We start from the raw sequence: 12,469 nt of genomic DNA, 5'->3' as shown, positions 1-12,469 counted from the left end.
TTCCTTGCTTTGGAGCCAATGAAGCCTCATTTCAGAGAGACGCGGCTGGCCTAAAATTCCCACACAAGCACACGACAATCCATATTATTTGATGAGCCACTGAACTAACTCAAGCAAGAAAAGTTATTAGCATTTTGTCTGCTTTCCAGAAGCAATGGCAAAATAAACCTCAGGAGCAAAGTCTGAGTTTGACTCTAATTCCTGAATTCTTTATAACTGTAAGCAAAGTGCATGACCTTGGTGGCTCATAGGACTTAATGGTGGCTGAGTTAAAATATAGTACTTAATAGGGAGAGCAGTGTAATAAGAAAGGTGTCAAAATGGCTCACTTTTCTGCATGCTCTTGCAGTTCTTTTATTTGCCTTGCCCCCCGACTGCTGCCTAGGTTTCCAGTCTCCAATTCTGGGTCAGAAAGCTCCTGTTAAAGAGCTGTTATCTGAGTGAGCTCTGAAGTGGGGGTCGTTGGGCTCTGCTGGCTGACGGCCACCATGGGAATTTCCATGCCTAGTCATGCTGGATTGTTAGTCCCCTCTGAGTTCTTGCAGGCATAAACGACATCTTTTGCGATGCTGCACATCCTGTTGGACATCTGGAGCTCTGTTCTGAAGGCGGTGGGGAAGCAGAACTTTCTGAAGCAGGTCTTGAAGTTCTCATCCAAGAAGGCATAGAGGACAGGATTCAAGCTGCTGTTGGCATATCCCAGTGCAGTACAGAAGCATGAGATGGCTAACTCGAGCTCGCTTTCGGCCTTTGCACCCAGGCACTGGACCAGCACGAAAATCTGAATGGGGGTCCAACAAATAATGAAGACAGCAACCACCACCAGGACCATTCGAGTGATGCGCCGCAGATTCCGATCCTTCTCCTTGGAGCCTGAGAGGACACGGACATTCTTAAGACGCCGGATCATAAGACTGTAGCAAATGGTGATGATCAACACAGGGATCATGAAGGAGAAGAGAAAGACACAAATCCCGAATACTGGATCCCAGTAATCCACAGGTTTAGGGAGCTTAATTAGACAATCAATCTCTGCAAAGAAACGAAAAAGACAACAACTTGTATTGAGAACAACATTGGTACCATCTGTAAATCCGACAATTCTCTTGCAGTCACTCTTGTTGCTAATTTCATTTATTTTATTAATGCTCAACAGAGCTCAGGGCCTCGTTGCGCTAGGCTCTGTACAAACACAGAGCAGGAATCAGCCCTGCCCCTAAGAGTTTACAATTTAAGCAGACAAAAGGTGGGAGGGAAAACAGACGCACGGTGAAGTGATTTGCCCTAGGAGACACAGCAGATCAGTTTCAGAACTGGAATAAAACCCAGGTCTCTGGAATCCCAGTCGAGTGACCTACCCATTAAAGTACGGTGCTTTCTCTGGGCGACTAGACACAGAGAGATCGATAAGCGACTTGCCCAAGGTCAAACAGGAAGTTTTCATTCCTTCTCTCTTCCAGCACCCTTTGGTCTCCCTGTAAGTGTCTTTAAACTGGAAATATCCGTATCCCCAGAGAATGTAAAGGCACTCCGAGTGGAATTCATTAACAAAGTCATGTCTAAAGGATGACACCCTTTGGGCTAAAACTTTCCGCGTCACACTGAGCATAAATGCACACGTAGGTGATGCAACTGCTCCTGTCCCACAGGAGCTTTAAAAAAAGAGCGATGTCATGTTAAGGAAGAGACCCTTTCACCAAATTAGTGAAAGCATAAGGACAGCTAACAGCTCGAGGCATCTTGCCTTCGTGTTCAGCTTCCCATGTAGCCACACATTAGGACAAGTGCTTAGGAAGAATTTTAGAAAGTCTGTTGATGAAATGTAGAGAGACAACTTGGGGGAGGTAATATGTTTTATTGGACCAACGTGTGCTGGTGTGAGGGACAAGCTTTTGAGCTACACAGAGCTCTTTTTCGGGTCTGGGAAAGGTACTGAGAGCCTCACAGCTAAATAAAAGATTGAACCGATAGTTTAGCATAAGTAATGAACACATATTCTAAAGAGACCATTCAAGGTCATGAAATGTGTCAGGTTTAATTCACCAGAAGGTCATGAAATATGATTCACTGTGCTTTATGGCGTCACAGATACAGTCTCTTCCTTCTTCTCAATTCCAAAAATTGTGCTGATCGTTTGAGTTGCATGCTAAGGATGGCATTAAAGCGAAAGTTAAAACCCTGGAAGCCCAAGATTACCCCGTCTCATTTCAAGCTGGGCAAGCAGTCAGGAAAGCTTATTGGTCCCTTGAGGCTTGTGTGCAAGTGGAGAGAACAGGCGGAAGATAATGTTCTTTTCATCATTCTCAGTCACGTGAAACAAGAATCGGCAAGGGCTTTTATTTTATTTTTTTAATTAATTATTTGTTTGCTTAGAAAAAATACTCTGGGTGCCAAGATAAGGATTAATTTCCCTGGCTCAGGAATTGTTATGGCTTCAACACTGTGGACATGGCAACTGCTGGTTGCAGAGATTTTAAAGGGTGATAGTGTTACCCACACACCTTCTGGATGTGGTGGTCTGTCCCATCTAGTGGCCCCAAGACCACTTAGAGAGCGAGCTAAAATGAGTCTGGTCTACAGCCTTAGCTAACAGCCAATTGGCTTTTAGCTCATACTGTAGAGCAGTGGTCCCCAACCTTTTACATCTGGCGGGCGCCGGACGATGAGCCACCGAGGACCGTGGCCGGCGGACAAGCCTTCGCCGAAATGCCGCCGAGAAGCGGCAACGTCAAGAGGCGTCGCCGCTGAAATGCTGCCGAAAATCAGCGGCATTTCGGCGGTGACGCCTCTTGATGACGCTGCTTCTCGGCAGCATTTCAGCGAATGCTTGCCCGCCGGCCAGTGCGCGGGTGCACATAGATGACCCGGCAGGCGCCATGGCGCCCGCGGGCACCACGTTGGGGACCACTGCTGTAGAGGCTCATGCACTAAGCTCCAGAGGTCCCAGGTTCAATCCCGCCCACCAATGACTGAGGTCTGTCGGTATTATAATAGCTTCTGTGAATACTGACTATCAATGTCGATTGGCTCTGAAGGGATCTTGCATCCAGCCCCCTTCAACCAAAAAAGCAGTGGCTGTGATAGAAAGCCTTGCAGCGAAAGAGGGGTTAAGATGGGGGAAACCAAGAGGATTTTCAGAATTTCCAAAAAAGGAAAGATTCTAAGGAAATGGGCTAGGAAGACAGAGATACAGGCACTACATTTCTGACTCTCGTCCAGCAGCGATTGCTTTGAGATTGTCATTACATTTTTTGATTGGTCAGGATCCAACAGCTGAGCTGCCAGAGAATTAATTCCACCATGGTGTATCCGTACATACTATAGGATCACAATTAACACTCTTTTTTAAAGGACTCACTGTAAGATTGTAAGAGGGACTCTTGCATGCAGGAGGATGGATAACAGATGCATATGAACTGATTAACAGACATTACGGAAATCAAGTCTCATGCTTCAGATTGTAAACTGAGTGCCACTGGGTAGGAAAGGATTATTTTCCCCAACCACGTGCAACATTGCTTTTGTCACCAGAGGATAAAAGCCTATTACAGCTACCAACTTATGGAACTACTACTTTATCTCAAGTAACATTTTTTATATTGTGGAGATGAAGATTGTGGTTTAAAACATGCTTATAGCCCATGAGGGAAGGGGTGTTACAGTAGCAGACAGACTTAATGAGCTAGTGATATTGGAACCCTGTGCACCTATCACATGGATGCAGAGTCTAGTTTGGAGAATATCCCGTTAGTTCATTTTTACTGACCATTATTTTCATTCTCTGCTGACCCCATCACCATAGCTGGGATACCGAAGACTGAAGCCAGGGCCCAGATGCAGATGTTGACCACTTTGGCCTTGTGGGGGGTACGGATATCCAGCGCCTTGATGGGGTGACAGATGGCGATGTAACGATCCACGCTCATCATGGTCAGGGTGAAAGTGCTGGTGAACATGTTGTAGTAGTCAATGGAGATGGCGATCTTGCAGAGGATGTTTCCAAAGGGCCAGAACCCTAGGAACGTGTCCGTACCCTGGAAGGGTAAGGTTATCAGACACAGGGTATCGGCCAGGGCGAGATTGAAGATGTAAATGTTGGTGGCCGTCTTCATCTTGGTGAATCTAAAACAAAGGAGAGATCGATATACAAATTTCCACTTGATTTCCAGCCCCACTGCTTGTGATAGGACTAGCATCGGCAATGAGTTACACTTATGTGGCACCTTTCTTCCAGAAGGAACACAAGAGCATTTACAAATTGTGATCCGGATCCTGCAATCGAATCCACATAGGCAGAGCCCTGTGCCTGTGTGGATTCCCGCTGGCGTCAATGGGACTGCCCATCCAGATCCATTCCAGGATCAACACTTATACCTAAAATCTCCTTCCAAATGCCCAGCCCAAATAACCCAGCAGGAGACTCTTCTCTTCCTCCCAAAGTCCACTGGCTTCTCCCAAGCACTGTGTTGATTAACACATTTCTAGATTTTTAAATTCCAATGCAACACCAGATCTGAAGGAGAGGACTTAAGCCCCTACCATGTTTGCAAGCCACAGATGTCAATGTTGTAGTGCAAGAGAACCTGAAGGTAAAACTGACCCATCTATTTTCATTGTCTCCCCAGACTAATTGTAGTGCAAAATGTAAACGGCATAAACGGTCAAAAGCAAATAATATTTTTTAAAATCCATTTTCCGAGTCTAAGGTATTATTATTAAAAGGAGTGAAGAGAAATGTGCTTTTGGGGGGATTGATCCTGTTCCATTGAAGGCAATGCCCAAATCCCCATTAACTTAATGGACAGCAAGATCAGGTCTAAAAATGTTTTCACCTGGGCACCCCACATTTTCGGTTCGACATCTCCATTTTAAATCTCTATTTTCAAATGTATAATTTCTCTGTAAAAATGCACTCATGGCTGAAATAACAGTGAATCACAACTAGCTAAGGACTTGGAAAAAATCAGTTGTTTAACAGAGAAGCCTTTCTAATGAAGGTGCAGTAAACTGTGCTTAACATGTTTGTGTATACTTTGAGGGCAACCTCTTAAGACAGAAGGTTGCCCATTAAGCGGCATCTTCTGTACAGGGGCTTTTAATTCCTTTAGCAGTTTTAGGCTCATTGCAGGTTTCATTAGAGATCTCCAAACACTCCATTCAATGCAAAGCAAATATGAATGATAATAGCTCAAAATACTGCTTACTTGTGGACTAATAACCTACAAGTACCCAACTTGGCCTATGTGTGGTCTGTGGACAGTTTGTTACCAAACACAAACATCAAATTGTCAGATGTTGGCTTGATGTTTGCATTTTCTACTAATCAGCATCTAATCATATTTATGACTATAGAGGACTTTTTAAAGCAGATGACGTTCTGGAAATAAACCTCTTTCATCTGTTGGCATTTAAATCTTGACGGAGAGATTAAAAATAAAATAAAAACCTTGGCAACCTCTTCTAGAAAGGGAAGAACATGAATATGTGGAGAATTTTGGAAATCAGCGCTGCTCATTCTTGTTAGCATTTTTTTGTGCTTAGTATTTACAGCACTGTATTTTTTTAAAAATGTTGTGGAAATCAGAAATCACCAAGCATACAGATGACTATCTGCTATAACCACTAGGGACTGGGGGAGCCAGAGGTCTCATAACTGACAAAAGACAGGACTTTAAAGCGCCGGAGCCTTTCTAGAATTGGGGGGAAGGGCAAGGCCAAAGTGACCCCTCTCTCTCCTCAACTGGCTGCTCTGTTAGTGAGCCAGCTGCCACAGCAGCCCCTGGTGGGCAAAAGATGTACTTGCAGCACCTCCCCAGCAGAATTTGTTAATCTGCTGGGGGGAAAAAATCTGCGGGGGACATGAATTCTGCGCTTATGTTTCTTTTGTTTAAAAGTGGGGGGAATGGCCCCCTGGCCTTCCCAGTTCTGGTGCTTGTGCTTTTAAGGTTCCGGAAAGACTTACAGGATTTCCCAGGACAGCTACCTAAAAAAGGGGACAATCCTGGGAAAACTGGGACAGGTAGCAGCCCTAATAGAAATTTATTTGTTCTTTTTGTTTTGGAGCATGTTTAGATCTGACTCTCACACCGATTGTGTGTATGAAAAGTTTAGCAGTTCTTCAAACTAGAGGCAGTGCAAAGCAGCTGAAAGTAAATGGTGGTAACAGTGGTAAGGCTCAAGAGTGTTTAGACTTTTCACTGATTGCAAGCACAAGCAGCAGTAGCCACTGAGTGAACCAAGATCTTAATCGGCTCAGTTGTGAACCACAAGTTCCCATTGGACCAGTAACATTTCCTTAAGCCTGGAAATCATCTGCAGGTGATGCAGAAATATGAAGGGGCTTGGGAACCATGAACCAACACCTGCTAGTGACCTCTCTCATTTTGCTCCCTTGAAAGCTAAGTGTAGGTGGCACTTTTAATCATTGTTTTCTAAAGCTGATTGAAAAAAACGTAAAAATGTCTTGAAATGGTTTTGAAAACTGAAACATTGCACCCAGCTCTATTCATGTTAGTGCGGGTGACAGGTGCTGGAATAACAGCTGTATATCTGAAGATCTATTAAAGAGTAAGTGCTGTAATTTTGGGGAGGATAAGCTGTGTTTTTCATATATAACTACAGGTTGACTCCCTCTGCATTGCACAAAACTTAATCTTAACTATGGGGCTGCAACTGGCGCCTCCATAATTAGCTACGGGGGCAGTGAACGCACTTTCCTGTAGAATGTCAGCTTCAGGGCTGGGAAGACAGCCATTAAAGCCTTGATTGCGCAGAGAGGTATCAATTAATGTTAACTACAATGCGGACTGCTGGCCATGGCTCTGAGACCACCCATCCATTTCACAAAGGCAATCAGTCCTCGATCAGGTGGTAACCATTTTTAGTTACTATTGACCTGGGCTGATTTGGGCCTAAAGCTCCAAGATGAGGATGGTGGTTGACACCTTGAGTTCTAGAGCACAATGGAACTTTCTTCCACAAAGGTGAAGCTCATCTGTGCAGGAAACAGAGCTTTCTTGAAGGCTTGTCTGAGACTATGGAACAAACTCCCACAGGAATCAAGGACCGTCATAAACCTCACAATGCCACTCACAAGGCAAGGCATACTTCTGTGACTTGCCTTCTCTCATGTAGACATGGAGCAGCATGGACATACAAAGAAAAAAACCCAAATAACCTACCATAACACTACACTGCTCTCATGATTCTCCCCCTGGGGAGAAAATGAACCACGCGTGACAGATGTTAGTCATGTCATTTATACACTACTGGGAAGCTATCAGACGCTATGTTGATGAGGGTGATAAAAGAATGTATGTAGAACAGAATTTGAAGCTAGAAGCCAAATACTTTGCATGGTATTTTCATTCATTCTTCATTGTATTCAGCCATTCATCCCCCAACATACTTCAATGTATGTAAAGTATGTGTACAATACTGCACAACCTTCATCATCCAGAAGGCTCAGGAAATACCAGAAAACATTGGAAAATAAGGGGTTTGGCTGGCTCTGCAGACCCTGAGGTCTGTGTTTCAAGCTCTCTAATTGATCATAGCCTTGAAGGCTCTGAATATTGATGGCCTTTGCCTACACAGCTAAATGTCCTACTTTATCTAGATCTCCTGTCTATATCTGCATGCATGCAGTTAGCATATGACCATGCCTCCCTCGGACTGTCTTATGATTTCTCACTGATGGATTTCTTCATGGGATATTTAACTTGGAGGTGCATGTTACTCCAAAATCAGGAGCCAACAAGCTTCTTGGTCAGACTGATTTTGCATTAAAAAGTAGAATTTTGAGTTCTTCTGCGGACGGTGATGAGATCAACAAATTCATGGACATGTACATCCACTCCAGTGAAGGTTACATAAAAAAGCCACAACTATATGTCTTTCACCATTGTTGCAGTCCACTATAGACAGAATTTAAATGTTTTAAACAATAGCAAGGGGCGTGAAGAAATAATTTGCATGGCTTTTTTTTCTGGTTGTAAAAATTAACTGGAAAATGCTGGGGGAGGTACAGCCCAATACCAACCTCAAATATGACATCATTTTCTCTTCAAGCTCCACTGCTCCCTAATCAACTCCCAATTATTTAGTGGTTTATTTAATAGGAACCTGTGTATGCATCTAAATTATTAAAGCGGTTCTGGAACACTGCAAAGAGGTTATATGAATTCTTTTTATTTAAAAAAAATGCAATTGTGGGGTGTAATGAGATAACTATAGGTGGGAACATGTTCCCGTAATTTGTAGTAACAAACAGATTTCCATGGAGAGGAATGTTGTTTATAGATTCTCAAGCATCAGAAAAAGCAAAATGACAACAGAGTTTTCGTATTTATTTCTGCTTCAAAATTCTTTCAGCTGATTCCTATGGGACCAATTTTACTATCTGACAGCTAAGAAAAGTTGAAACGCCCCCAAAGGTTCTGACTTTTTCATTTTTGACTGAATATTCTAAAAGCAACAATAATCATAATAATTCAGACAAAATATTAAATTGTTTTTAACGCCAGTGAGATGAGTCTGGAATTAGCATTCTCCCATAATAGAAGCACTTTTAGATGGAACCTCATCAGCTTTTCTAGCTTATGCCCACCAGTGACAGAGGGGGAAACCCACACTAATACTATCAGCCAAATGAGTCAGTCTCCCCCTCACAGACAGGTGGAATTAATCTTTCCCAGTGTTAGGAAGGGGTTGATGATAAGATTTGGTCACAGGGGAACTTCAGTTCATTTGTGGGGTTTGATTTGGGTAAGAATCCCTTATTCAGATCTCATCCGAACTATTCAAAACCTCCTGAGTTTGCAGAAGTAGGCTGGAAATATTGAGAGAGCCATCTCATGGGGTGCCATATATCTCACAGCTGCCCCTTTTCACTCTCTGACGCCTGTGGAAGTAAGTGAGAACACAAACCATTGACGGGTTCACTATCACCGTTGAAACTGACAACGCAAAAACTCTGCAAGTGTAGACATAGCCTCAGGAAGGCTTAAGCCAGGAGCGTATCGCATATCGCCCAGGTAGGATAACGCTGCTCTGAATTTTACCCGAGCAGCTATCTGCAAGGCAGCAAATGGCTCAGAAGTCAGCAGCTTGGCCACTAGCTGAGTTGAAATAGCTAAACAAAGCCTATTATTATTTCTAGCGCCACTTCATTAGCTCACTGGTAAATAAAAGGCAGGCTCTAATCATTTATCACAAAGGCAGGGCGGCATTCCCCTGCAGCCATCCTTTCTGCAGACTTAGATTCGGTTGAATGGCATTCTCAGTAGTGCTGTCCCTAGGTTGCGTTTCCGAGAATGATCTGACAACATTCAGCCAGGCTGAATGGTCAATGCTGTCTCCTAGGCATGAGGAGTGACACTTGAAATGGGTGGGGGCGGCAGTTTTGAAATACATCTTCCTTTGGTTCCACTCATTTTAACAGGCATTGTTCTGGATAACTTCTGCAGGGATTCTTGTATATTAGGGGCTTGATTCAAAGCATGTAGAATTCAGTGGCAATCTTCCCATTGATCTCAATAGCCTTCAGATCAGGCCCTTGGTCAATAGTGAAATTATTAACATAAGAATTTAGTTGATCTAAAGATTACAGGTGTTAAATTCAAATTTTGGGATGAACAAAACCTCAATTTTTGGAGTAACTGATCCTAAACTAAAGATTGCAGGTTGGATCTATATGCATGTACCGCCTGCCCCCCTTACCAATTCTCAGCTGGGGTTATATTTACATGTTAAGGGTTCATAAACTGCTTTACTTTAAAAGGAAGAGAGGCCAGTATCATGCCATGGAACAAACATCTCCTGGAGATTACAAACGCCTTGTTTCACGATCCACAGAGCAGAGCAACACAACAGGGTAGAAAGTCTCCTGTTGCAGATGAACGCAGGCTGCTTCTTCCCAACATACTATTTTATTCACAAACAAATATCTCAAAACAAATCGGACAAATGATTTCTTTGCACTTAAAGGGCCATTCCCTCCCCTTTAACAATGGGCAAACACCCCAGCAGCTCTTCTTGTGAAATAAAATCTCCTCAGCCTACCACCGCCCAGCACCACTCATGTCATTTAGGAAAAATGATAGCCATCTAGAGAACTGGCCTATTTCTCAAGGTCCTGTACATTGGTTGTTCTTAGACACAGTGAGCCAGATCCTCAAACGGACCAGCGTGTTACCCAGCACAGCTGAGCACAAAGGGAAGGCAAAAGTACCTTCAAGTCAACTCTGCACTCTCATGATCCCCTAGGCTCTCAGGGGTAGCTTTGGCCTCCAGATACATTTAAAAGAGCCTTGGAACTTTTGTAGAAGGAATCTATGGGATGCCCAGGCACCATTAGGGCAATCCTCGGCATGAGGCTTTGCCTTCACTTTACATAAGGTCAGGGCCAAGGTAATGGGGTTTTGATAATTTTTAAAGTAAGTTTGGCTCTCCTCTTTGTTCATAGCCCGCTCCCATCTTGAAAATGTGAAACTGATGTTTATTGCTTTAGTGACATGTGTTTTCGTCCATCAGGTGCACACCCAACAGCCCCGTCCTGTCAGGCATGCACCACTGCCCTCACAGGCGCGATATTGAGAGTTGGGACTGGGTGCTTTGGCATTCATTCTAATTGGCTCTTTTTAGTCTCCTCTTGTAAGATAGATTCTTCAGGCCCCTGAACATCCTAGCAGCCCTTCTCTGTACCTTGTCCCAGTTACATTTATCTTTCCTGAACATGGGTGACCAGAATTCCAGATGAGGTCTTCCCAGTGCCATGTACAATGGCATTAATACATCCCTAGCTTGACCAGAAATTCCTCGCCTGAAATATCCTATCCCCCACACCCTCCTGAACGCAGAACTCCTGAGTGCAGCACCCTAACCACAAAACCAACTTCTCCTTTGCACAGTGACAATCCTAATGTAAGGTTTTAATCCTACCAATCTGTCCTGTCCGGCCATCTGCCACACTAACGGGTGTTTGCTGCATCATTGCCTGTTGGTAACAGACGGAACAATGTGTGTTATTAACCAGCGCATGCTCCTTTTCCCATTTTGTTGATACTGATTAGCACGCCAGACCAATCTCTAGCTTCAAACAGGAAAGGAATGTCAGATGGCAAAGTAATAATATCATGACAAGGGTGCCAGAGATGAGAGTGAATCTGTGTTCCCCTGCGCTCAAGAGGCTTCAAGTAATCAGAAGAGGCTAAAGTGATTTACACTTGTCTCTTTTGCTACAACTGGATCAATGTGAATCTGAATTTCCAACAGGCTCTCTATTCTTGTTTTCAGTTACAAATGCCTAGCTTGCCTCCCTGTGTTTGCACAAAGGGAGAAAGCTCTTTGTTACACATGAGTTTGATACATAGAGTGCACTCTGCTAAGTGGCTGTTTGGAAGCTCTTTGACAAACCGGAAAGATTTTCAATATCCTACAGAAGGGAAAAGCTTCCAGCTACCTCAGCGTCAATTGCATTTGGAGCCCTGACTCCGAAGCGTACTCCCTCCAGTCCTGAATCCCATGTGGGAAGATATATACCGACTTTTAAAAGGGACTGTGTGTGTTTGCTGGGGTGGGGAATAGAGGGTGTAATAAAGTGGTATGCCCATTTAAAGGCCAAGAGGCCTGGGGCTGGCCGACCCTGTTTAATTCGCCCAGCCCTGCCACACCTGTGCTGGGTATAGGACTTTAAAAAGGGAGAAGCCCAGCAGTTTGAGGCTAGCTGTGGAGGGCAGCCAAGCCACTGGAGTGGAGCTATCTCCAGGAGCCAGGCTCCAGGGAGGTAGTCCTGTGGCCGGTGTTCTTCAAGGGGACAGGGAGCGGAGGAGAAGCCTGGAGAGGTGGAAGACCGTGGTGGTTTTGGTTGTACTTGGACACCCAGTGGGAAAAGCCCGGGAGACGCATTCTGATGAGAGTGAGAAGAACTGTGAGCTGAGCCCAGAAGGGGCAAAAGAACTTTTGTTCATGTGAATTTGGGACTCTTGTCAAATGTAGTGTTTATTTTGGGACTTTGAGTGCCCCAAAAGGGGAATCCAGCTGGAGGCATCAGCTACGTGAACCCGGGGAGAGATAGAAAACCGTGGGGAGGAGGAAACTGAGGCAGGTAACGCCTGCAGTGCCACACGTAGCCAGCAGGGGGTGCTCTGTGGCAGCCACACTACATGAGGGGGCTAATGCATGTTGAGAGTGGGACATCCCCCTACCACATCACTTGGCAGGGGAAGGGAGCAGGAGATATTCCTATATGCCAACAAATGGAAGGGAGGATATGGTTGTATATTCCTAGGGACATTAACACTTGGGAGGGGAAGGATCAGGGCTATTTCCCCACCCCCAAAATGGACACCTGCTCTGGGGACATACGCAGACCAGGGAAGAGGACGTGGCTATTATGGTGTCACACATGAAAACAGACTCAGGTTTTTAGATCTGTTATTCAATAGACTTTGGCAATGAAAGGAAGTCC

At 44.4% G+C, this 12,469-nt stretch overlaps 1 protein-coding gene across 2 annotated transcripts in view; it reads right to left on the bottom strand.

The window, feature by feature from the left end:
* Window positions 1-508: 508 nt before the first annotated feature.
* The window catches only part of OPRL1 (opioid related nociceptin receptor 1), a 31,606-nt gene continuing 19,645 nt past the window's right edge, over window positions 509-12,469 (bottom strand). For both annotated transcript variants that reach the window (XM_065414425.1, XM_065414426.1), the window contains exons 2-3: window positions 3,767-4,122; window positions 509-1,032 (exon numbers count right to left, since the gene is read on the bottom strand). In XM_065414425.1, coding sequence (XP_065270497.1) covers window positions 509-1,032; window positions 3,767-4,122 — 880 coding nt within the window. The remainder of the gene's footprint in view (window positions 1,033-3,766; window positions 4,123-12,469) is intronic.

The sequence above is a fragment of the Emys orbicularis genome, chromosome 12 (assembly GCF_028017835.1).
Source record: "Emys orbicularis isolate rEmyOrb1 chromosome 12, rEmyOrb1.hap1, whole genome shotgun sequence".
Classification (NCBI taxonomy): domain Eukaryota; kingdom Metazoa; phylum Chordata; order Testudines; family Emydidae; genus Emys; species Emys orbicularis.
The sequence above is the reverse complement of the archived record's forward strand: the minus strand, read 5'-3'. Positions and strand labels throughout refer to the sequence as shown.